We start from the raw sequence: 26,756 nt of genomic DNA on the forward strand, positions 1-26,756 counted from the left end.
TGTTTAAAAATGTGTCAAGTGGCCAAAAGAAGGGTTTGGTTTGAATTAACAGGGTACTGAGGACCAGACTTGAGAAGCTAAAATGCTAACCCCGAAGGACATAATTATTAGACCATCGTTTTCTGCCTCTTTCGTTGCATTTCTTGGTGGAGCCATACTTGCTTTTAATCTTAAGGTTGTAATGGTAATAAGGTAATAAAAAACCACACTCTACATGTCTGAATAGAGAACCTGAACATTAGATTACGTTTTCGAGCTGTAATGGACACTGTTTTACTGATTCCAAGCTGGTTAGCAGTTCCCCTATTTGCTGCATTCTTCTTGGCTAAACACTAACATCTTCTTATCATCTCACTATTCTCACTTTTATTCATTAGTGAGCGCAAAATAATGACTCGAAACATGTTTTCAGCCATTTATCGTGTCAGTTTTCAGCTTCAATACGTGATGTTTCTAAACACAATTTAGTGCCCGTACCGTTTTTCATTTCCTTTACAAGATGAATTCCAAATAAATTATGGTTGGTAAAGGCTTGTCGTGTAGCCGTGGCGGTCTGATGATTATTTCCAAAGCTGTATATGAAGAGTTGAGCGTGACCATGGTAAAGCTTGGAGTATATGGTGCATGTATACATAAATATATGCAGCGTTGTTGATTTTCTGGACAGAGCAAGCGACTCCACTCCTGCCCAGATGACCAAGGTAACTCTCATTATTAGATAAAAACAAATCTGCACTGATTAGCTTTACAGAGTCCTACCACAGACTTCCAGTCAGCAGTAGATATCACACACACAAATTAAATTCAGAGCAACAATAACAACCTTTTGTTTTCTCTCAGCGTAAAGCCGTCATTGCTCACTTATTAAAACAAATGAATAAAGGGCACCCTGAGCACTGGTGCACTTAGTTACAAAATAAATACCAATACCATATAGGAGAATATTAATAAGAGCACGGATAAGTAGTGAAACATAAAGCAGTGTCGGTGGTGTATTGATAACATCCTAACGAGAGCCATATTTAATTACCATTGTGTTAACGAAACAACAAATCTTGTTACGGCTGTAAAAAAAAAAAAAAAGGCTTCCTGTTACTTGCAGTTGGTTCAGATCAGTAAACCGGAGCACTTATCTGGGAATAAGATGTCAGATATGAACTCCAACATCCCCTGTAGATCTTTGTTACATCACTCAATTATAATGATCTAGTAAAGACGTAAACAACAACAAATACAATAAAAAAAATAAGAATAAATGAGTGAAAAAGTCCAACATGACAGAGAGGATGTAACGGCCTGAATTCTTTATTATTTAGCCAGTTAATCATCATTTAGTTGAGAAAATGTCGGAAAATTGTGAAAAATTGTGCCGCAATTTACAAAGTCGCACCTTCGTGTGTCTTGTTTCGTCCAAAAAACAAACAAGGAGTCGATATATTATCGACCTGACTGACTATTGGATCCGATGTTCTGCATTTTTCCGATTGTTAGAATAATAATTTTTTATTAATTGATAAAATAATGCAGCTATCTGTCTCTGTTCATTTCACCTCACCCAAACCAAAGCCTCTGATAGGATAAATCTTGAAGTTCCTTTTAATTAAACATGTGCAAAATCTATATAAATAAAGGCATTTCAATTTCAATTCTAAATCTCGACAGAAAGACGTCAAATCTGCAAGTACAGTGGTTCCAGATATCAGCTATTGCTCTCCTTGATTAGTAATAAGTGGCATAATCAATCAACCCCTAGCCAAAACTCCTCAGTCTGACAATGTACACACCTAAAAAGACGGACAAAGGTGAAGCCAAAGCATGTCCTAAATGGGTGCTGCCATCTTGCGACATCATTTGCAACCAGTCTGTTAGTATTGATCAGGTGGAGCTGATATCGATTCCACACCTTTAGTTGCAAATTACATCACCAGCACAAGATGGCAGTGCTCATTTCTGAGATGTGGAGAGTTTTCCATCTTCCTATACGGCCCCCTGAATGCACGGCTCACAATCGTGTTCATAGAAATGTGGAGAACATTCAATCTTCACATTTAAGAATCAGAGAATTCAAGCTGCTTCCTAGAAATTGACCCAAATCAAAAAAAAAATTATCAAATTTGTGCAAATGCATTTTCTGTCAATCGACTAATTACTGCAGCTCTTCGTGACAGTGATTTCTAGAGGAAGTATAAACTGCTGACAAATGTGATGCTGGCTAGAACGCAATGCCAGTAGATAAACAACGAAATCCAGGAAGAGACACAAGGGAGAAGGGGAAGGAAAAAAGAAAAGACATGAGACACAACATAATGCTGAAGGGGCCAAAAAGTGAAAGCCTTAAGTAAACCAAACTGCTGCTTACTGCAAGACAAACTGCCAAACTGCATAACCTGCCAGCCCTGTATTTCAGATGGAACATGACAATGACATTTCAATGTCAGTTTCAGAAAAGAGCAACTCCTAATTTGCAGACAAAGTTCCCGGTGTCATTCGCTGTAAGTTTTGTTTTCATCCAATCCAGCAGGACTCAGCTTTTTCTCTTCATATATAAGATATCAGCTTCGGTCTGTGTGGGTTTGTGGCAGCTCACCTCGCCAAGTCTGTGCCCTGTGTTTGTGAGTGGTGTTACACCCCTGCAGGCATTTCATCACAGCTGACTGACAGTATGTTTCCATCTCCCCGGCTTTATCCCCCCCGGCGCTGCTGCATCTAGCCGGGCTATCTGCAATGCTGCACGTACACGGCGCACGGTGACAATGCAGAGGTGCTGAGTGTCTAACATGTACATATGTAATGGATTCCCTGTCATATACCGACTGTCCAAAGAGACACCCAGCAGAGGTTCATCACTATATACAGCTGGGTCCTTAAGTATTTGGACAGTGACATAAATGTGCAATGAAATTACTAAAACAAGATGCGACTGAAGCAGGGGTCGACTGATGGGGTGTTGTAGTCCCAATACCAATTACTGGTGGTCAAGAAAGACCGACAACCAATAGTTTTGAACCAATACATGCTAAATGCAATTTTTTTAATAGCAGGGAACTTGTCATTCATAACCAGGCTTCTTCATTAATAGGGGAGACGATAACTGAATGTGTAAAACAGAAGCGATTAAATTAGGACGCTCTCCTCTGTTTACATGGCAACAACTGAGATTAATCTGTTTTCTATTTTCTTAATCTTTAACTGTTCGATCACTTTTACAGCCCACTAAGGTCCACATCTAAAAGGCCGATTATTTATTGTTTTCCAGACTCTGTTCCAGGGTAATTTGTAGCTGCCCTCCAACTTAGCCACTAGCCGTTAGCCGTTAGCATAGCCTGAGCCACTGTGGTTTGCAGCAGCAGCTTGCGTTTGCTAGTTCAGTTTTTGCAGTCTCTGAGACACATTTCTAAGAAAGAGCTCGCTGTACAAGAACTGAAGCATTTATTTATTCAAGAATCTGTCAATAACTTACAGATTATCAGAAAAATATCGGCCACAATAATCGGCCAGACCAATCATCTGTCTGTCCCGAGACTGAAGTACAGAATTTCAGCTTTGATACAAGGGGTTTAACAAAAAACTAAAAGGATTTACACCCATTTTTTTTACACAGTCGCTCCATTTCCACAGGCTCAAAAGCAACCGGACAATCGGCTGATGAGTCATTTCAAGACATAAAAGGTCTGGAGTTGATTCCAAAAGTTGAATTCGCATTTGGCAGACGTTCATGGGAACTTTCTACAGTCCAGAGAGCTGCTGAAGCAAGTGAAGGAGGCCACTATTAGGCCTTGTCAGAGAAAAAAGCAGAAACTTTCGACCAAATCAACAACCTGATGTGTTCTTAAAAGGAGTGGAATGTATGTTCTTTAACGGTTGAGTCAGTCACCTGACCTCAACCCAACTGAGCTGCTTTTCACTTCAAGTGAACGAAGGACAAGTTCAGTCCTCATCCTGCATTCCACAAGAGCCCACGCTCACCAAGAACGCTCTTCTGCTTCTGCAAGGACGACAACATATGTCTGCAAAACAGTGCAAGTGCATGAACCAGGGAGATTTTTCTCTGTGCAAGAGTTAAAAAAAAGTGTTGTTGAGTATATCAGCAGCCAAACCAATAGAGTTTCATCTCAACTGACAAATTAAGGGACATTAAAAACCTCTATTCAACAAAATCTGCTTCCAGTATTAGTCATTTCAGCAGACAAAACTGGCAGCAAAATGTTAAGTCTCCCACTCAAGGGAGTTACAATGAACGCAGCGAAAACTGTGCTCAACTGATCATTAAACAAGAATTGACCCTGTCATTCAAGTGAAAGCAAACCCACCATTACATCCGCTCTGGTTTAAACCTACATCATCTTTAAAGTATTTCCACTTACTGAAAGTGCAGAAAGATCCACAAACACATAAAAACTAAAAGGCAGCTGCAGTAAAGTTTCAGCAAAGAGGAAACTCATGATGCTGTAAAATTAAACACATATTAATCAAGATCATGATTTTGGCTTCCAATGATTAAAGGAACAAGATCGACATAAAAAACGACGCAGCCTGCACCTGAGAAATGTAGGTAACGTTGGTCGATTGATAAGTAAATACGTCAGGATGTGAGAAATTTAGCCTTTTCCAACTTTAAAGGGAGGATATCATACAAAATGAATGTATAGTCTACATAAAATATTTCACAAATATCAAGTGTGAAGTTCCGATCAATCTGTACATCAATGCAAAACTAGGGAATGCAAATTAAGACAACTATTTATGAGCATACAAGGCTGTTTAATACCACGTTGCACCAAGAAAACTGACACGAATATGCAATCAAATCATGTGCGACCAGTGAAAAAAGTTAGTCTGGAGCCTTGTGTTTGTTTGTCCCATTTCTTTTAAGCCTGTGAGAAAAAAGAAGAAGAAGAAGAAGAAGAAGAAGCTGCAATTCCAAAACCATTAGTGCAGTATTTTTGTTACACCTCTTGAATTAAAGATGAAAGTCGAGACTTCAATCACACCTTGATTGCTTCACTTCAAACCCACCAGGGTAGTATACAGAGGAAAAATAAAAAGAGTTGTCTCACTGCCCCTCTGCTCATCTGTAATATAGGTTATATTAGGTTACAGATCATTTCCCTGTCAGTTTCTGTCGACTTCTTTACACACACTGCCCAGCAAAATTTCCTAAATGAGGGAATTTGCCGACACAACGGCAAAACACATGATCTGAAAACAAGTTAATCTCTCCCATTTCATCCAATTCCTTTAACAGAAATTTAGTCACACTGTAAAGCACGGTTTGTGTGCTTTACCAAACAATTGCGAAATGTCAAAAGAAGAAAGTGGATGTCACGAAGCTCTTACTTCTTGAAAGCTGACTAAAAAAAATTGCGTGTATAATTCACAAATGTGCCTTTGGCAGACACCGGTTGCTCCTCATGAGCTGCTATGAAGGGAAGTACACATTTTTTTTCTGCATTTGTGAAAGCTTAAAGTGGCTTCTGGAGAGAAAAGTGTGCATCTGGGGATCTGAGGAGTCTTAAAAAGGCTCCCAGAGCAGCATCAGGACCTTCATCTTCCAGCCATACAGCTCTTCTGGCTGTTCATCCTTCCATCCCCCTAATACCCTCAAGGACGCATTTCTGAAATCTCTAATTTTATGGATGGCTCCGGTTGGTTAGACACCTTATTTGTCCCTTTACCCCTGTTTGCCCCTCGCTAAGTGATGTGAGTTGAGTTCTGTAAAATGTCTAAGGCTTCTTCAGTAATTCACATTCCATTTGGAGACGGGCCTCTGCATCTGCGGCAATAAAGTGCATTCAAATTTTAAAATATGCTTAACCTAGAACATTTTAGGTCTGTCCTCTTCCTTCCTTCCTCAAGGGCCCCCGCTCTCTGAGCACATTATCCTACTTCTACAAGGACGACAACATATGTCTACAAAATGGTGAGAGTGCATCTTGAACCTAAGAACGAAGAACATTTTTGTCAGTGCAAAGAAATAAAGTGCTGTTTCTTTTCTTCCAGCTGCATTTGAGCGAATCAAACCAACAGAGTTTAACTAGGTCATCGGAAAAGTAAAGGAATTAACTTGACTTGATAAAATGTGTTTCCTGTACCTTTTAGTACAATATGAAGCCTCTCGCTCAAAGTAGGTACATTTGATGTGGCAAAAAATGATGATTGAACAAGCGCTGACCCTGTCATTCAAGTGAAAGTAAACCTTCCATTACATCCGCTCTGTTTAAACCTGCAACACCTTCAAAGCAAATACGGCAAAATTGCTTGCTTATACAAATACATGGTCCTTCATTTGAAGTCTTTTTTTGTGTCCACCTGATCAACGTAAGTTCACATTTACCGTCTTTTGATCTCCTTGTGGCTGATTATTCTTCTACTTTCTTCATCAGCTAGTCACCATCTTTCTCTGTCTATGACTTGTTGCAGGTCAGGCAGCATGAAGTGGGGTTTTAGAGCTTATTAACTGTAAACAGCCAGAAGAGAAACAAACACAAAGAATCTGAGCCCAAAGACCAAAGCAATGAGTTTGGGGCTGCCGCAATGAGTTGCCGTAATCAATGATGTCGCCCAAAACTGCTTCAATGTATTCTAAGAAATAATTTTCTTCGGAATAACTACAAAAATTCCTGTGTTAGGACATCGTCAGTTAGAGAAAATGACAGCAGAGTCCAACTCAATTCAGGGTGAAAGTTTCCAAAAGAGTTTGCATTGACACCTAAAGACAAAACATGCAGGAGCTATTTGGCAAATGTATTGGTTTCTCTCCTGCTCCCAGTGCTCACTTGTACTGCATTCCAATACAGCTTAATTCCAAACAAGGCTGTTCTCATTTACAGGTTTTCTGTTTCTGCTGTCACACAACAGAACAATAATAACTATACGGCCCCTCCGACCACCACCTCAAACAGTCCATTCATACGACTCATACGATTCAGGCAAGGTGGGTGAAGTGTCCTGCCCAACGACACGACTACCATGACACAGAACAAGTACGTAATAGAGACATGAACGAGGCCTAAGGACGAATACGCAACATGGAGGACAACTGTGTCCATTTTGTTTAAGGAACAGATTCAACTTTTCTGTTTTGTCATTTTGTTAAAGGGGTTTAATAGAAGCTTCGATTTGTTTTGGAGTCGTACTACTGGGGCTGGGCCACATCATAGCGTGGACGGTAATACCGGTGTAATGTTAGGGAATGACATGAAATTGAAATATTGCGAAAAAATTTGAGTGAAACATGTATGCGTTTTTGTCCGGTCTAATGCAAACGGGGCGAGAAGCATGGCAGCAACCGACACAGGAGGGCTGGACCCGAATATCAGAATATGCAATTGTTGTGGTGGTGTCTGCATAGCAACTTTGAGATCCAAATAATATATCGTTATCCCAGATTTTCTAATTTATATCGTGATAAATACTTCTGGCCATATCACCCTGCCCTATGTACTGCTGACTTTAATAATAAGCCCTTTTTTTGTTGTTGGAGTTGAGTTTTAAATGTACATTTTGGTTTACATTTCATTCTGTACTCAAAACATACACATTATCAAAATAAAAAATACATTTTTGGGAGGAAAATTATTAGTTTGGATTAATCTACTAATCGTTAAAAAAGTTGATTGAGGAATTGCTAGAAAACTAATCATCAATGGCAGCTCTAAATGAGTTTAAAGAAGATACAAGTCATCTGAGGCGCTGTGAGCATAAACAGCAGCAGCATGCCTGTTTGACACTGACAATAGCTTTAAAACATTTTCTCATACATTTTCTTTCAGTGTCCATTGTTTCAATTTTTCAAAAAATGCTTCAGATAACAAAGCGAATCCAGCTGCCAGCACAAAACTTGGACAAACTGTTTGTCTTTGAACAACAGCACATACGGAGTGTGTGAAGCTCTTGGTTGGGGATTTAATTAGACCCAAATTCGGAACATTGGAGGCGCAGCTTCCATACCTTGGTGAACCAAAAGTCGCAGTGCAGAGCTAATTGCTGAATCCGTCATGTAATCCTAGCAACAGAAAAAAAAGCTGTTGCTAGCCACTTTCTGCCCGCTATGACAAGAACGGCTTCAAAGCGGAGGCTAGCGATCGGGTCCACCCGGCCATTCATCTCTGAGCTGATAGGAGGAAAGCCTGGCTGCTTCCTGACAACATGGGGGCACTTTCTAAGTCGGGCATTTTTCCCTTCTTGAAAATCGTGTTTCCTTGCTCTGTTGTTTGTCCCTCTCTATTATCATCCATGGCCTCGCTCTTTCTTAAGCCGACCCAAAGACGCTCCGGCTGCTGTTATTTTCTACTATTTTGTCTCCATTCAGCCTCAGTCCTCACTCAAGGTTGTCAAACTCCTCACCTCTGGATTTTTCTCTGTCGCTGCTCCTCTAAGTTGCTTCCTTGATCTCATCTTTCTTCAGAGCAGATCCATACTCGGATACCAGTATGCAGATTACATTATGGATCCACCGGTTCATCAATAGCCTTTCCACATTAAAAGAAGACCGGTCTTGCACCTCGGCCTGTCACGGCCCATCTTGGCCTTAATTAGATGACTTTTATTGTCGGCTAATGGGAGAGGCACTGCGCCGTGGAAGAAAGGTGGGGGGGGAAGACAAAAGCAAAGTAATGCTTCACAGCTGCAGGAGAACAAACGACGGACTCCCCCCAGATCAATTTCTGCTTTGACTGGAGGGAGGCCTGCTTGATTGCTTAACAGTCCAAGTGGATACACAACAACTTTAGTGTTATTTTATCTTCCGCCGCATCAATAATATACCAACGGGAACTTTTCAATTTGGATTAACAGTCGGGTGTTAATGAAAGCTGGAGACGGGACGAACGAGGGAGGAGTGCAGCGAAGACGGAGCGCCTACCAAGTCGAGCCATCACTCCGCATTGCATCATCAAAAGGTAAATGGAGTGTATGGCAGCTGAACAAGCACTGCAGCGCCAGACCAAGGCTGTAACGCAACTCCTGGAAGAAAAAAAAAAAAAGAGAGAGAAGCCAGACAAACAAAGCGAGAGAGCTAACCCGAGAAACAAAGCGACGCTAACAAAGTGACAGATAAGAGTAGTTGAACAAAAGGAAGACAACCAAGTCAACCAAGCAAATACAAGTGGGGGCATCTTGTGGGAAGCAAAAGGTGTGATTTGGTATTTCGACACCCATTTGGCTTTTACTGGTGTAGCCCACACGAGCTACCCTACCAAAAAGAATTCCATCAAAGAACAATCTCAGAAAAGAAAATCTATACTGAAAGAGAATGGCCAAGAACTAACGTCTGAGACAGCATCCAGCAGAACGCTCAGGAAAGACTTGTTTACAGAACAGATTAAGCAGCTGCAAACAGGTCAAAGTCTTAATCATGTTCCCATCAGTGAACTGGCTCGCATTCGCAGATACTGGCTGTCACTCAAACCGTCTCAAGGCTTTAAACCGCTCAGACACAACAAACACATTTGGAGCAAGGATTAGAAAATTAAATCTGATGAACATTTTCGAGAGTGCAAACTTGGTGAGCGTGAGGGAACACTGAGTCGCTCTCATCCGAGTTTGTAAAGAGGCTTTGACTCCGGGTTGGTTGCCGCTCGGTTTAGATCCGCGGGATGGAAGACGAAATAATCAGAGCCGCTTTCTCACCTGCTGCACTGTTCGTTTTGTAGCATCAGGGTCCAGACAAACAACCGGTGAGACTCAGAAACATACATTTATCTTTATTGTTGCACCTGAACTGGTGTTGCTGACAGTTGATTCTACAACCAAGACTTTCAAATCCAAAATTAATAAATAGGTCCTTCAAAATGGCTATAAACAAGATTCATATTTGACGAAGCAAAGTAAAATAAACCCTATGATCCCTCACTAGGGGAATTTACAACCTAGAACTTATTTAAAGTGATATACTGTTTGGTTTTGTGGTCTCTGGTTTGCAATCACCTCTCTTGTAATCATTCAGATGTATTAAGTTGTTTTCAGTGTAAAAACTCAAAATAATATGGTATTGTTCTGTTAAAAGTTTGCTTCTGTTGCCCCAAAGAGGCCAAAAGAACCAGTGATTGGAGGCTTAAAGCAACTTAAAGTTCATAATAATAAGAGTTAAACCTGTAGGAAGTCTCTTGTGATGCTTTTTGTGAAACTATGACTACAGTTTTAATACTAATGTTTGGGAACTTGGTTGTATTTAAATGTTCCTGCTATTGTCAGAACAGTCTGGCAGCAAATTACTAATGACAATATGCTATAATTATAAACTACATAAACTGTCAGATTAATTGGATTTAATTGGTTTATTGATGAGTCCGTGTTTTCTACCAGATAGGCTTTTGTCCTTAAGTTTGACTGATTAGTCTCTGACCTTTTCACCTTCATTTAGATAAAAAAGCAGATAAACTAGAAGAGATGACTATCTGTGTGTCTGACCGACAAACAGTGTATAGATGTGAATATTTTACTGGCTGTTTCCTTACAGGCTTATGATCCGGTGACACGTACAGAGATGTGAAAAAGCAAGCGTTCACGTACAAACCGTTAATTTAATTAACTTATTTGTACAAACAAACCTCTTTGAAATAGTGCGTAATAATGAAGGTGATGCAGTCAAACAACTGTCACATAGCAGTTTGGTGTCATTTTCATAATTTAACTGTAAACATCATTCGTTAGATGGAACAAGAAAGCTCATTTGCGACATCTTGAAATCTATAAATTTAGAAGCAGGGGATCCAAATTAGGTGCCAATAACTAGAACCTCCTTAGAAGTTTAAATACGGCAGGTTCCACCTTAAGATCTACTGAAGTGTGTGGCCTCTGAATGCATCTACAGAGCTCTCTAAGGCCTTCAGAATAAGGGTTGTGGATGCAATGGATTTAAAAAGATGATTCCACTCTAAGGAAAATCATCTGCCAGTGGTGGAGATTTGAACGTCGAGCAATTTATCCAAGACTGGCCGCCTCAGTGAATTCAGCCTAAGAGCAGCCTGTCTGATGCAAAACTTCACCTCTGCCTGTAACTCTGGTGTCAAAGTGCTGCGTCTACAGTCAGACGGAGGTCACGCACATTTGACCTGAATGAGAGGCATTCTGCTGTCCAAAAAGAACACAAATGCAGTTTCCCAGATAGCATGCAGGCCTTTTGGAAGACAGACAAATCAATGATTTAGTTGTTTGGCCACGGTAACAGTAGACATGTTTGGCCGAAGAAGAACCACCTCACACTGGCATGATGGTGGAGGTGTTACAGTTTGGGGCTGCTTCACTGCGTCAGGAGTTGATTCAACAGTGATTGAAGAAAATGTGAGACCATCTGTCTGAAAGCAGAAGTGGACCTTTCAACAGGATAGTCCTCAATAATTCCACTAAGGAAAGACTCAAAAGGATGAAATGGAGGGTTATGGTCAAGTTTGAATCCCATCTCAAACTGGAAACAGGTAAAACATGTGAAAAAAAAACCCTCAAACATCTTGTAACCGAAGGACTAAAGCATTGAAGAGTGGTTGAAAATTTCAGAAAACTGGCACACAATCAGGTAAAAGCACCTTTTTCCACAGAAGAATATCACATCTGTTGAGACTGTTGTTGAAAGAATGATTTAAAAAGCAAATTCTCCTTGTAGTTGTCTTATCTGTAGATTCTATTTTTTTTTTTTTTAATCCATGGAATGCGCTTATTTTTGTTTAAATGCAATAAATCTTAATAAAATTAATTACCACTTCAGAGAAAAGACATCCTGCTTTCATCTTGCATTCATGAGAAAGGAAGAAAGCGTTGAGGGAGGGATGGACGGCAGAAGAGATGCAACACAGAAAGAAAACAAAGAATAGAAAGCTAGAAACGATGAGAGACAGCCAGAGAGTGCAAGACAGCGCGACAGCATTAGAGAGCATCTCTCACACTTTCTAGCCCTCCACAAAAGGAGCAGAATTAGGGGCCACTTCATAAAAGAGCCAAACCTCTCTCTGCCTTGGCTCCCTCTTCCCCCCTGCATCAGAAAAACAAGAGCACCTAACAAACAACAACACGGCGCATCAACCCATCGTGTAAGATGCCAGCCGAGGCACGTTTGAAGGTTTGTTGGCTGTGTACGTTATCCAAGGCTCATCAGCGCATGGAGATGCAGGGGAACAAAGCATGGGGTGATGCTTTGAAGATCTGACAAGAGTCTGACTCGCACGCTGAGAAAGGCAAAGAGAGAGGAGGAAACAACTGTGGAGGGAGGTAGGGAGAGGGGGGGAGGAATAAATGGTGGTGGAAGGAAAAAGGAAGGTGAACATCGAAATGAAGAACAGTGGAGGAAGTAAAGGACAAGAGAGGCCAAAGAGGGAAAAATAAACACGTCGTCACAACTAGATGGGAGACATAAAAACTCTCATGTGTCAAGATCAACAAGGGCTGCAAGGTGGATCGGTGGTTAGCACCGTTGCCTCGCAGCAAGAAGGTCGCCGGTTCGCGTCACGGTGAGGACACCCGGGATCTTTCTGCGTGGAGTTTGCATGTTCTCCCCGTGCAGCGTGGGTTCTCTCCAGGTTCTCCAGCTTCCTCCCACACAGTCCAAAATCATGTTGAGGTTAATTGGTGATTCTAAATTGTCCGTAGGTGTGAATGTGAGTGTGCTTGGTTGTCTGTCTCTAAGTGTAGCCCTGTGATAGACTGGTGACCTGTCCAGGGTGTTCCCTGCCTTTACCCTGAGTCAGCTGGGATAGATTCCAGCCCCCCATGACCCTAGTGAGGATTAAGTGGTGTATAGACAATGGATGGATGGATGGATGGATGGCTGGATGGCTTCAACAACTTGTTTTGTAAGTGAAGGTCTTGAGGTCTTCCTGGATCCAATGCCAATCTTTAGCAAGAGGATTCTCAATCTATGCTCATTTCATTCACCTTTGCCAGCTTAAGGTTCCAACACCATCTAATTTAACAACCGTGCAATAAATGTTACCTCAGTGAAGGTGTCAGAAACTTCAGGGTCATTTTGAAGGCCCTACAGGAGCTTTCAATACCACTGCATTACACCAGAAGAAATTGCAAGAGGACGTGAAACATACATCTAAACAAACTTTCATTAGCTCTGAGGAAAGTCTTGTGTGCCCAACAGAGCAGCACCAGAGTCCAACCTCTCACGTGCTCCCCAGCACTTCGTTAGTGGATCCTAATTGTATTTCCGTGACCACAGCGGGTCCGGGGTGTGGGAGTGATTCCTCAGAGCATTGCGGTTTCCACTCAGCAGCTCTATTTTGAAAAGGGCTTCAAAGAGAGCTTGATGGGCCGAAACACTGCGCAGAGAAATTAACCACACAGCGTGCATGTATATGTGGGACGCGTCGAGAAGCGTATATTTCCAGCAATCCAGCGGCGTTGCGGCGACAGCATGGGGCCTAAATTCCTCTATGAAGATGTTTTGATTGTACCGCTATGTAGTGCTGATTAGCAGCAAAACTCAAAGAAAAGGAGGGTGCTGCGGAAACGCTTATGAAAAATTGCTGATTGTTTTTTTTCTGAATGCGTGGAAAAAATAAAAAATCCTCAAAACTCACAGCAGGTGGTTAAAAGGACGTTCAGGCTGTTTTCCTCTGCAAAAAAAACGATTCAAAGGATCTTTGATTTATTTATTTTGTTTTTGTTTGGCTTGTGTTGTGTGAATCTTGATGTGCACACACAAACAGAAACACAGCTCATACAAATGGAATGTCTTGCTGGGAAACTTTTCAGCATTGTGTGGATGTTACTTTGACATGCAGCACCCACCACATCCACCAGGGCAATGAAACTGCTCGAGGAACACGACCAAGAGCCTCAAATGATGCCTCGGCCTCCAAACTCACCAGATAGCAATAAAGCATGAGTGAGCAAGCTATGGCTGCACAATATTGAAAAATAGCCTGATATATTGTTTCCCTCAGTTATATATTCCAATATGAAAAAATACATGGAAGTGACTGGAAAAGCTCTATTTGGACAGAATCAATCACTCTAGAATAATTGGGGTCATATTCTTGGCGAGTGCTTCTGCAAAGAAAATAAAAAACAATCACAAAATCCTGCAAAAAAAATAAACCTTTTAAAGCCTTTCTCATATGGTATTACACTGCCAAAGGCAACAAAAACAGTTTTTTTTCTTTTTTGCTTTGGATGGCATTCAGATCTGGCTTTGTTGTGCTGATTTATACGGTTAAAACAAAATGTGTTTCCTCATGTTGTGGCAAAAATTGCTCGATAGACCACCTGCTTTGGACAACATTATCCTTTCTGTAGCCGAAATATCTCCGCGCAGCCGATGCTGTTTCTTTCAAATCCTCCTTTTCAGCGTTTCTCGCTCATTTCGCTGCGCACATGTGGAGCCTGCGTGTCGACAGAGCTGTGTCTTGTGAATGAAATCGTTAAACAAAAAAACAGCATCTGCAAGAAACCGTAAATCAGACAGACTGGTCTTGCAGATTTGTCATGAAAAATGACAATTGTGTCACTTTTCTTTCTGTATCAAGCTGCCAAAAAGGCACCACAGGACATCTGACTGGTCGAAGCTGCACAAGATTGTGTGGTTTTAATGTTGTGGCACAATGTTCTACTTTATTTTCTAAGTCAGGGGCTGACAACCTTAAACACTGTAAGAGCCATTTGGACCCGTTTCCCACGGAAAACTTAACACCGGCAGCCACAAAACACTTTTGACATCTAAAATGAAGATAACACTGCATATATCGTTTTTACCTTTATGCTATGTATAAAAAACTATAGTGTGTTGCATTCATGAAATCAATGAACTGCTACGGAGAAAACAAAATTTTATTTCTGCAACAAAAACATTTTGAACTCTGAAGAAGAAAAAAAAAGACGCTGGGTTGAAGGTTACTTTCAAATAAAATGCTCAATGTCTATTTGATTCCTCCTTGTATATATATGAAATAAAAAGCTTAAATTATCCATCTGAAGCAAAGTAAAAACAATGTCTGGTTGTCCTGCTGTCTGCAGCTGGGACTGCTGACCAGACTCCTGACCGCCTGTGAGTGCTTTGGGACAGGAGGAGCTCACTGAGGACAGTAACGGCAGAACGATTTCACGTCAGAGTCTCTAAAACACCAGAAATAGTCACTAGATTTGTCGCTAGTCGCTTTTGACAGAAAAAAAAGTAGCCAAGAGGATTTGGAAAGTCGCCAGATTTAGCGAGAAAGCCACCAAGTTGGCAACACTGCTGTTGGGTGTCGCACATTGTGACGCACATTTTGAGCGACAAAAAATTAAACCCGTTTTATTTTAATGGTATAAGATCACCAAAATCTTCAAATTTAGAATTACATTTTAAAAACTAACAAACTAAAATAAAATAAAGTTAAATTAAATGCTTATTATTAATTTTCCAAGACCACAAGGAGCCGCAGCAGAGGTATGAAAGAGCCACGGGTTGCCCACCCCTGTTCTAAGTAGTTCCAACACAATCAAATCGCTGCCATATTGACCATCTTCATCGCTCTTCCAACTGCATTCATGCTTTGTTTTCAAAGGAGTTCCTTCTTTATATTTTAAGTGTCAGAGTGAAATTAAACAAATGTGGAGCAACGCAGGAGGAAACACCGTGATGTGCAAGAAACACGCACAGACGGCCACCAATGCCACGCACTCTCACTCACATGCACAAACACAATCCAGTCATAAACCAGAGCGCTTCTGATGGACGGAGCTTAAAAGCACATCGGAACACAAACTGAGGAGAACGCTCAATGGCCGCAGAGTTGTGAAAAGAGAGGATGTCCCGAGGGGGTCCCGTGGGTTGATTTCCTGCGACCTGTGGTGGTGAACCGGCGAGTAAACCCTGAGTCCTGCCAGCTACAAAGGTGCCACTCTGCACTGTGTGGAGCAGCACTTTGAGCAGACGTGACTGCTCCTCACTTCAAAAGCATAAAGGATGAGGGAGTTTTAAAAAAGCGAGAGTGAAAAGGGAGGGGGAAAAAAAAAAAAGAGCAAGAGAGAGGAAGGGATGCTACTCACCAATGTACTCAAAGACGTAGACGACAAAGAACGGCGTGACCAGGTCGTTGATGCCCTGCACGTAGCCGCTGGCGGGATGGCGGATGGCCCAGATAAACAGGATCCGCTCGAAAATCTTGCAAACATACAAACAGAGTCACAGTGTCAGAACAGCAGCTGGTAGACAAGAACACAAGAGATAAGCCAACAAAAAAACAAATAAATCTCTACAGTATTTCTGCATTTTTGATTTTAAGAATCAACCCTACACTCATATTAACACATATTCAGGCTGGTATTCTGTCACAGCCCTCTATATGGCGACGAATACCACAATGCGAGGCGTCACGCTGGTTAGAATTGCAGGCTTCGGTCATAAAAGCGTACATTTTAGAAAGCGAGCGAATTGCGGGTAAAAGCAGCGGGGAGGAATCGGAATTATTTCAGGCGTGCCGGAGGGGAAAAAGTAAGAACGGGCGCCTGCTAAGCTACGGCAGCACAATGCACACGTGGATGTGAACATTTAAGGTAATTTGATTGCAGTAATTGGACTGTTCTAGAAATTTCACACGGAGCAAAGAAGAGCGACAAAGTGTCGACGACACAAGCATGAAGAAGACGGAAGATGAGGAATCATCAATTAAACAACGCAGGATTTACATTAATAAAAACTCGACTTCTATGAGGAAGGAAATGCATTTTTAAAAAGTTCACAATGAAATAACTTTTGTTTGTTTACAACTTTTTCCATCTTTAACGTGTGTTCTTCTCCAGACCTTGACGCTTTTTAATATTGACTTTATACGAATAAATTAATCACAAAAACATTTAAAGTTTTACTTGAGGTAAATGTAATCAGGGTTTTCTCTCCCATTGTAGGCCAAGTTTCTTTTTAGTTCCAGTGTGGTGCAATAAAACGCATGTTTATTGGTAGTTGTTAGTGGTAGTTTTTATATTTGATGGTTCTAGCCACAGTTCTTTGTTTATTTATTTTACAAAAACTGACAAAACCTGGAATCGATTTCTACAACATGTGTCCAAGTGCACACAGATGTCCACCAACATTAGGAACAAAACTGTGGCTCTACACACTACGGATATTTTACTATTTATATTCTATGTTGTTTACATACTCGTCTCCTACCTGCTTTGCACAGCCTGCAGTTCAACCATTTTTACAGATTCTGGTGTAAACCATTCATTTCTGGTGATTTTTTTTTTTTTAAATGCGCCATGTACAATAAAATGATTTTGATGAAAAATAACACATTTAAGCATCGATTTGGTTACATTCTCTGATGGAAATTAGCTCAGGGACTGTCAGAACGATAAAAAACTGACAATTCTTACAGTTTTTAGCGTTTCCAGCTGTGACAAATCGGGAAATTTTGGTATTTTTTCATTTGTACGTTTTTAAAAACATGTCTTTCTGACACATTCATGGCTTTTGGGATAAAAAGGGTTTTTTTTAAGTTGTTTTTTAAAAAAAGAAGAAATGACTGACAACTACATAGTTCTTCTTTTGTAACTCAGTTTGAGATCAAGAACTTTGATTCTATCTGTATGACCTGAACTTTAAACCAGATCTCCTGTAGTGTGGAATGGCACAACTTTCTGAAAATAAGAATTGTACATGTGGTCATATATTAGAACAGTTATTTAATCAGCCTTTTTTGTGGCCTTAATGTTGACAAGCTAGCAAGTGTTTTCAGTCTTTCAGAGGTAGAACTGTTTGATCAGGAGGCTGTGAAGGCTCCTGTAACAGGTTCTAATGTTCCAAAGGAAATAAAGTCATGAAAAGACGGTGGGAAACAAAATTTGCTGTCAAATATGACGAGCTCAGGAAGAGTCTCCACCACATACAGTGTGTAAACCCAGAGTTTTGGGTATGTTCATATTTGTGTGCCTGTTTTAAGCCACTGCTCCCCTTCATAGCGTTTAGCACATAAATGGCTTCACCTTTAGTTAACCTGATAATTGCTGCCTAACGAACCGTAAATCTGTTTTTAAAAAGTACAAAAACACTATTTATAAACTGTCTATTGTTCTCCACGTCCTGAATATAAAAAAAAAACGATCTAAGATGAACTAAGGCTGGTGGGCATTATTGAAATGGATGAGCACTGTCTAAATTTAAGTGGAACCTTTTTTCTTTTTTTTTCTTTCATCAATGAGCAACATCTCACTCTTTATATCCTCAGCTGCCTTTTTTGTGCTTAAAAAAAAAATCACTTTGAACTTTATTCCATTGCTTGATTCCCTCCCTCTGTTCTCTTCTCACTCACTTCATCTCATCTTGTCTCCTCCTCCTCCCTTTCCCTATTTCTCAACATGGTTTTTTTTGTGTTGTTTTTGCAAGGCAGACACTTCCATCTTCGTTATGGACGGCTGTTTAATGCTGTCAGCAACGGTGAATTAGACGAGGCTTTGTTTTTTGGTTTTTTTCTGCCGTGCAAATGGAATTTTCCCCTGAACACTCTCACCTACACCTTGATGCGCCACACCCATCTCTTACTTTTCTGGGATTTGTCATGTTTCTGTCACTTTCTAAATAGCCTCATATCTCATTGTTTACAGACTACAACATGGTCACGTTTTTTTTTGTTGTTGTTGTTGTTGTTGTTGCAAAACCTGGCATATTCATCCAGAGTAATTCCATCAATGTTAAGACAGAAGGAGGTAAGATGCAACTCTCCTCTCGACGTTTCTCCTTTACCTGCCTCCACACCTCCTCGTTTCCCTTATCAAAGCTGCATCCATCAAACGGGGACGGCGATAGCAGGGGGAGTGGGTAATGGGACTTTTCTTTTCATGCAACCTCAAAAGCTGACGTGCACATTTCACACCGGCGACTCCGCTTGCAGCTGACGCCGTCCTGCCCACACCGGGCTTTCTTGTGGGCATATATTTGTGTGCGCGCGAAGGGAGGAAACACAAAGACGCGGAGACATCAAATTCTAACCAAACTGTGTTTCCTTCAGGTTTAACTGGAGTTCACGGAGTCCTCAAAAGACTTTAAGAAAAAAAAAAAAAACACAGCGTCTTGCAAATTCTTGTGAGAATGTTAATTTGAAATTCTTCTCGGTGCATCTCTAGGACAGGAAATCGGCTTTCCTTGTGCCTCCCGTGTCAAAAGGCTCCATCCTGTTAGATCCCCCCAAGCCCCAGATAAGAATAATCTCAAAAGGGAGCAGAGGAAATTGTTACAAGAAATGGTGTCAAGTCTAAAAACATGAGAGCTCGATTGCTCAAATTCATCAACAATCGCAATAAACTGATGCTGCTCACAAGATGTTCGTTTGAAAATGATAAAAAGAACACTTGTCGACTGATAAATCTGGAAATTTGAAAGCAAATGTGAATGTTTCTTTTCGCGTCGGGTAATTGTAGCTGCTCCTTGAGACCGTATTGCTCTCTAAAGGAAGTAAAACTCCCACATTTAGACGCCGCTACTTAGAAATCACTGTGGAATTGCTTCAATATCCCTATATCCCCGAAATGCAACAGACTGTTGACTGCCTTCTATGTTGACTAACTCTCTAGAGCCCTGAGGGAGGGGAGAGGAGGGTGTGCAGAGACAAACAAGCGAATGAAATGAAGCAGAGGTGATTTTTCAGGTGGCACGGCAGCAAACATAAGCGTATAAAAAAATATGTTAAAAAAAGAGGGGTTTTGGAGGGGAGGCCCCTTTGGAGAAGCTGCTTGAATATTTCAATACACGCTTTTATTTTTGCACGCAAAAAAACAAAAAAGGCGAGAGCTGGCGTTTGGGGATGAGAAGGCGGAAAACACGAGTTCTAAGAGACGGGGAGAAAATACAAATGTTCTATACAAGAAGAGTCTTTGTTCGATCTCATTTTAACCTCCTTTACGGCCTCGAGTTGTATTCTGCACAAAACAGGGGCGATGGGAGGTGGCCTAGCTTGGGGGGCAGCGGATTAAAGTGCTTGTACATGCCGAATGCCAGCGTGTCTCCTCGTTCTCCCTTCTTTTGTACACACATCCATGCATTATTGCTGCCCTGCTCTCACCTGTGCGCAGGTGTACACACAGAGCAGCCGAGAGCCTCGGCTACCTCATTAGCCTCCACCTCATTACGGGATTTTTCTGTCGGTGTGTTTTCAGTCCATGTATGACAGGCCCTCCCACAAGCACGGGGAATAATAAGATAAGCTTAACCTCGAATAAATGAGTGGAATCAGGTTAATTTCCATGTTAAGTTGTGTTGGGATGCTCCCTCAGATCTGCTGAGCCAACATCTTACACACAGTTATTTTTTTTTTATTGCAAAACATAACAGTTTGGCTTCATAGTTAAGGAACTTAGGTAATGTGTGCCTTTGTGATGTGCCCATCTGTCAGTGGCAAGTGTTTTATCAAAGCTAATGCTTTTTCAGATAATTATGTCTTCACAGTAAACAACAACAACAACAAAAACGCTTGGTTCAGAAGCACAAACAAAGCAGAACAAAAGATGTGAGAGTGCCAACCATGCAGAGTTAAAGTACAGGGGTATTCGATCCCATGCATGACTGAAGGAGTTATTTATTTAACTGAATTGATTTTTAAGTGTGTTCTTAGTTTGTGCTTCTGTGTGTGTGTGTGTGTGCCCCCATACCAGAACATGCAGTGTGCTGAAGCGAGGGTTTTCCCGTTTCAAACTCAAAGGCAGACATCTTGTCTCTGTATGAAAACTATCTTTGTGCCACAGTTTCATCTGAAATTTTTACAGTTACAACTATACCAAAGGCCAGTTCATGGTTTCTGTGTCCCTGTGCACAGTCCAGCGGCGACTTTAGAAGCAGCCAGGGCTTCTTTTTTTCATGTTAAGGTCACGTTGCCTCTCATACCGGACAAACAAAAACCCACATCTGGTTGTGACTTCTGCGTTTTTTCCGGCTGTAGCTCAGTGTCAATGTGATTATTCCTGGAAAAACACTGCACAAAATTCCTTGAGAATTTAGTTGGACCTACCTTTGTGCATCAGGCAGACCTCCTCACTGTCTGCTTTTAGAACCAAGCTTAAAACCCACTTTTATTCACTGGCTTTTAACCCAGTATGAGACCTTCCTCTGTTTTAGTTGTTTTTATTTGTTCGATGCTGTTTTTATTGTTGGTTTGTTTTGCTGTTTTGTTGTTTTGATGTTTCAGCTGTGGCTGTTCTAAAGCGCTCTATAAATAAAGTTGATTTAATTTGGAATGTCCCGATTGAAGCCGATCGAGGCGTTTTTATCTCTATAGGGTTGCAAACTTTAAATATTTTTCTCAATCAGCAATCGCTTCGTTATCAATCAATAATGTTCACTGATATCAAATCAATTGTTTTTCTAGTTTTGATATTGCTAGTTTAATCTACAAACACATGATTTCAAAAGTGGCTGTGCTTCATATGCCACTGAGACAAACAAACACTGTCCTTGTTGATACCAGCTTCTCTTAAACACTTTAACCAGAAGCCGTTATATGTCGCAGAAGTCTCTGTCATGGTGGCCCTTTACTAGCCAAACCCCCGTAATGCTCTCTGCTTGCCAACATGGCACGGTTTCGACTCCACTTGGTGGTGCAACCAGGAACTACAACTAATCAACATTTAACAACAGTTTTTTATGCAAGAATGCAATATTTTTTCTTTACACATTGCAGAGTTATTTAGCGGTCAAGCACGTACACTCGATTGATTTTAATCATTTTAATGTATCTCGAGAGTGTCTTATCTCGGAAAACTACATCAGATTGGGAGTCTGTATTGGCAGATGCTAAATATTAAATGACTCGGATCGGATCGGGGGGGAGAAAACGTGATCAGGAGATGCCTAGAATTTAGAACTTTGCACAGTGTTTGGGCGCCGTCAATGAAAAGCACGGAAAAAAATCAAAGCACCTTCAAAGTCCGACAGCAACTACTTTACTTAAAACTCTATAAAGATTAAATAAAAGATGTCGACAGAGGTATATGAACTTAGCACCCTTGCGTAGACCCTTTCAGACCTGGATGGAATACAAAATTTATATCAAATATACCCCAGCGAACACAGAAATCATGAATCGGCCTTGGCGTGTCACATGCTATCATCGCTAACGTTTTTGAACCAACTTATATGATTTCAGCAATCCTCATTTCTTACTTATTTTTAACTGTCCTACATACTTATATCTCAGTGTGTCCTACATTAATCTGCCTAAAATCAGAAGAGAAAACCCTGCTAGGTGAGGTGGTGTGTGTGCAGCTTGAGGGGGTCTCACCTCTTGAACAGAAGCTTGTTGAAAGAGAGGAATAAGAGGATTAGTTCTCGGTATGTCAATGTGTATCTGCAGAGAGAGAAAGAGAGAGAGAGAAAAAAAAAAAAGACAAACACTGAAGCAACGGGCAGGTTAGCACAGATCTGGCCATCACAGACAGTGACAGAAACAGAGAGCGAGAGCAACAGTTAGTGGATTGGTGTCCTTGATTGAAGTCGGACTGGGGTGTCGGTGGTCTGAAATGGATGGCAGCTGTGGTCTTGAGTGCAAGTGTGTGTGTGTGTGTGAGCGTCAGTGAATGTTGAGACGTATCTGCGATAATATGTGCTTGCGACTAAAACTGTGTGTGCTTTTGCAAGCGAGACCACGTTTACACCATTTCAGATTGTCCACCCCGCAGATGAACAATACGACAGGCGGATAGATTCGTCAGAGGGGAGCCAGACGGATGCAGGGCGGCAGCTGGAGCCAAGCCAACTGAAATAGTCCGGACTGTTTTGTGAGAGTGTGCGGCTGGTTACTGACAGGACTGGGGATTGAGCTGTATCCACAGTCCTGTCCCCTCTGTACACCTTACCTCTGTCACCTTTGGCTGCAGCACCAAAGATTCAGGGCTCATCCTAGGAATGTCTATGTGGATCTGACAGCAACATGGGAGAAAAATGTGTTAGACACACACACACACACATACACACACATTTATACTCAAGAGAACCGATGTAAAAGTCCCTGACATGGCCCTGTGTTCGACATGCTGCATCTCAAGGAGCACAGTCAAAACACAGGGAAGCTTCGGGTATTTTTCATATCCTTCTGGTTGTGGCCATTCTGACTCATTCATGACTTACTCTTCATCAAGTTTAGGTTGGAATTATACCTCCACAGACTGTGTGTAGACAAAAAACATTGGGGTCACTCATGCATTGTTTGTTAGTTTTCATTTGTTTCCGTCTTCATTTTGAACCCATCTCCAAACAATCAGTTTCCTCTGAGGTACCACGTGTTGTTCAGGTGTACCAGGTGTGCAGGTCTACGTCCCCATGACATTTGTGAGAAGCACAAGACGCATGTGGTGTGATTTCTGACAGGTTTATATGGTGAAGTTTAGGAGGTTGATGATGTTGGTTTACTTGCTACAGTCGCAAACTGTCAAGTTAGAAGGGCTGATTGAACAGTAGCATGACTCCCGAAGTCAGAATGGCCACAACTACAACAAGACTGAAAAACACACTCAAGTGCAGGGAAAAACTCTGCAGTGTTTCTCATGCAGATCTCACTGGGAAATAACTATTCTCTAGGCAACGCCTTTAGATTCTATGCAAATTTCAACAGCATTCTGTTCATGTTTTTGATCTGCTGGTCCATATGGTTGAGCTCCAACACATCCTGGTGACAGACACTTTGTTGACAAAATTGTTCAATAGAATGTTGAACAGATTCACTTAAAACAGAGTAAATAAAAACCACCACAAAAGTACATCATGAAAATGTCAAATGCAGCTGCATTTGTTTATCTAACACATATCTAGGTGAGATTATCACCTTGTTTGTTATGAATTTATTTACTTATTTGCATGTAAACTATTGCTGTGTTAACATTAAAATCATCACATATGTGTCTCGATAAATAAATTCAAAGCGAGGTGTTGACATTCAAAACATACCTTCTTTTCTCTCTTGGGTTTTATTAAACATCGATTAAAATGATTAATTACTGATGATACTGCTTCTGACTACCTCATATAAAACTGTAGGGAGCGCCAGTTAAGGGTTCAAGTTAAGTTTTTCTAAACTGGATAAGCCGATAACATAACTAGGGTTTGTATTACTGCCCTCTAGTGGTTGAGAAATGCAGCTGCAGCAATGGAACTATTTTGAGTTAAACTTTAAACTCTTTTGTTCAACCTGCTGCCGCAACACTTCTTCTATGTTCTGATTGCGTAAAGACAAGAAAAAAAGCTGGAATTTTTTTTATATCGCCTTCTCTTGGGATCGACGAAAACTGCAGCGGCACTTCAAAAAGCTCGCGGTGCAAGCTGGGACTTCTACAATGGCTACATCCATATGCATATGTGTGCACATATACACAGGCTGTTTTGGGCAACTTACCAACGACACAAACAAATACATAAAAGAGACAGATGGAAGGACGCAACGAGAGGTAGAAACTATGGCGACAGATGGATATGGAGAACGGATGATGGACTATCTAATACAAACACGACACACACATAGCTACATGTATGTAAATGTAATCCACAGCCACTTAAACGCGTAAACAAAGAACAGAAATAACCTCCCCCCCCTCCAACGTCATGCACAATTCGAGTGCCAAAGCAACATATGTATAAACACACATAATCAGCCACGCAGCAAAAAATAAAACAAATATTCACTAGAAATCAGTGCTCACTTTGGAACGAGCCGAATCTGGCAGAAAAGGAGGCCTGAAGACGTGATCCAAACAATCATCAAAACAAAGTATGCCAGCTTTCTGGCACAGTGTAGGAGAGATCAATGGGAAATTGGACGGAATATGAGAAGTGTGTGTTTTTTGGTATCGACAGCCCACTTTGATGTTTCTTATCGGCTTGAAATGAATGGGAAGTAGTCGAGTGTTGAAATAAAAGAGTAAGCAGGAGGGGGGAAGAGAGAGAGAGAGAGAGGCGGATAAACAGAGGGAGGGAGATGATATTTTCAAAACCAAATAGAGGTGTTCATTTAATGCAGCTTCTCTAAAGCTGGTGGTCTGTACTACGTGAGCAAAGCTTGACCACATCACCCTCAGGTCAACAGACAGACGGACAGACAATCCTACGAGTACATGAGGGAGACAGAGGAAAGAATACAACTGGGGGAAGAAGAAAAAAAAGCCCAGAAAGGCCTTTTTGCCAGATAACTGGCTCCAGTAATCCTGACTGCAGGGCGAAATTCTGTCAGAACACACTCCCTCTATCCACACAAACATACATAACTTTGCGCCCTGGATTTGTGCTGAGGTAATACATTAGCAAAAGGGATGCTGTTCTTGTAATTGGAAAGGGGGGCTCTTTTGTTGTTCGTCTTTTATTCAGCTCTTCCAGTTCTGGGATTCAGACGGGACAGGTGTTAAATAAATGAATGAATTCAAAGCGAACTGTGCCGTGAATGTGTGAGCAGACTCTGGGAGCGTATACCTGTCTGTACGTGTCTTGGTGGTGTTCGTCGTTGCGAGAGTCGTAGTATTGCTGGATGAAGCCGAAGTATTCTTGTCGCTTCCTCTGTAGAACGCTATCCCGCCTTTCTGCGTTGGCTGGCAGGTAACCCTGATGGAGGCAGAGAGACGAGAAATGAAACGGAAAAGCAGAAAAAAATGGAAAATCGACATGAGATGTTTGCTTTTTCAGAGTTGAAAGTTTTAAAAAAAAACACTTGTGTTTAATTATAGTTACCCTGTTGTTTTTCATAGCGTCTGTTAAAAATCATGTTTCTGTTTATCGTCTTCTTGGGTCTTAAGAAATACATCACTTGAAGTTTTGGATCGAACACGAAGCCCCGAGAGTTCAGTTTCAAACTGAAGCTGAGATGAGATGAGACATATTCGGATTTCCTTTCTTGCAGAGAAATAAATGAAAAGACAGATTCTCTCGTGTGTGTAGATTTAAGATGAAACTACAACAAGAAGCCGGTTAGCTTAGCTTGCTTTAAAGCCTGGAAGACGAGGAAACAGCTAGCCCGGCTCTTTCTGGAGGTAAAAAACCTCCACAGTTCACTAAATAATGTAATATAGCGGAAAAATAAGGTTTTGTTTTACAGGTAGTTATGTGACAAACTTATTTTTAGCAATAAAGTGTTTGTAAAATGTCTTCAAGCATCATTTTTTGTGCAAATTCAACAAAAACGACACGTTAATGTTTTTATGCTAAGCTAAGCATGTGAGCTAAAGCATTCCCAGTTAATATTTACCAAACAGATACATCAGTGCTATTTGAAATTCTCATCTTCCTCTCAGCATAAAAACTATTCCTTTAAATGTCACATCTCCTGTGTTTTCATTAGAAATGGAGAAAACATCTTCATATTATCAAATACAACAATAAAACCGGCCTTATAATGAGTTTGTCTGCAAAAAATAACTTGAATTTCACACTTTTGACGGTTTCCGAAACGTACTACAAACGTTTGCTCGTAGCATTGCCGGTATACGCCCAGATAAAAAGCAACTGGTAACAGCCTCCCCACTAATACACCTGTCTTTTGCTAATATACGTGCTCACAGACACGCTTGTAGGTTTCACGTGGAACTCATTAATTCAGCTCTTCAGATATTCAGGAAGACTGTCTTCTTGGTGTTTGAAAGCGCGTGATGTTTTATGTTGCCTGCCTCTCTCTTATTTATTTGTGTCAGTACTATTTAATGAGACTTTATTTTGAAACTTGTTCTAAAACCTTTGAGTTCGTTAGCCAAGTTCAATCACAAACCAAACTGCACCACCTGGGATTACGCGCAGTCTGTAAATGGCACACTTCACTTTGCAAAGAAAACTTTGTGCTGCTTGACCAAATGCGTTCTGCCTCTTAGGGGAGCTA

At 41.0% G+C, this 26,756-nt stretch overlaps 1 protein-coding gene across 2 annotated transcripts in view; it reads right to left on the bottom strand.

Annotated features, from left to right (window-relative positions):
- Positions 1-26,756, bottom strand: part of tbc1d22a (TBC1 domain family, member 22a) — a 165,964-nt gene that overhangs the window by 95,796 nt on the left and 43,412 nt on the right. Inside the window, exons 7-9 of one of the 2 annotated variants that reach the window (XM_008280627.1) lie at positions 25,364-25,492; positions 22,191-22,256; positions 15,970-16,084 (exon numbers count right to left, since the gene is read on the bottom strand). In XM_008280627.1, coding sequence (XP_008278849.1) covers positions 15,970-16,084; positions 22,191-22,256; positions 25,364-25,492 — 310 coding nt within the window. Of the gene's footprint in view, positions 1-15,969; positions 16,085-22,190; positions 22,257-22,764; positions 22,828-25,363; positions 25,493-26,756 lie in introns of both variants that reach the window. The other variant, XM_008280628.1, reaches the window with a different exon arrangement.

Source organism: Stegastes partitus, unplaced genomic scaffold, assembly GCF_000690725.1.
Source record: "Stegastes partitus isolate 25-593 unplaced genomic scaffold, Stegastes_partitus-1.0.2 Scaffold203, whole genome shotgun sequence".
NCBI lineage: Eukaryota > Metazoa > Chordata > Actinopteri > Pomacentridae > Stegastes > Stegastes partitus.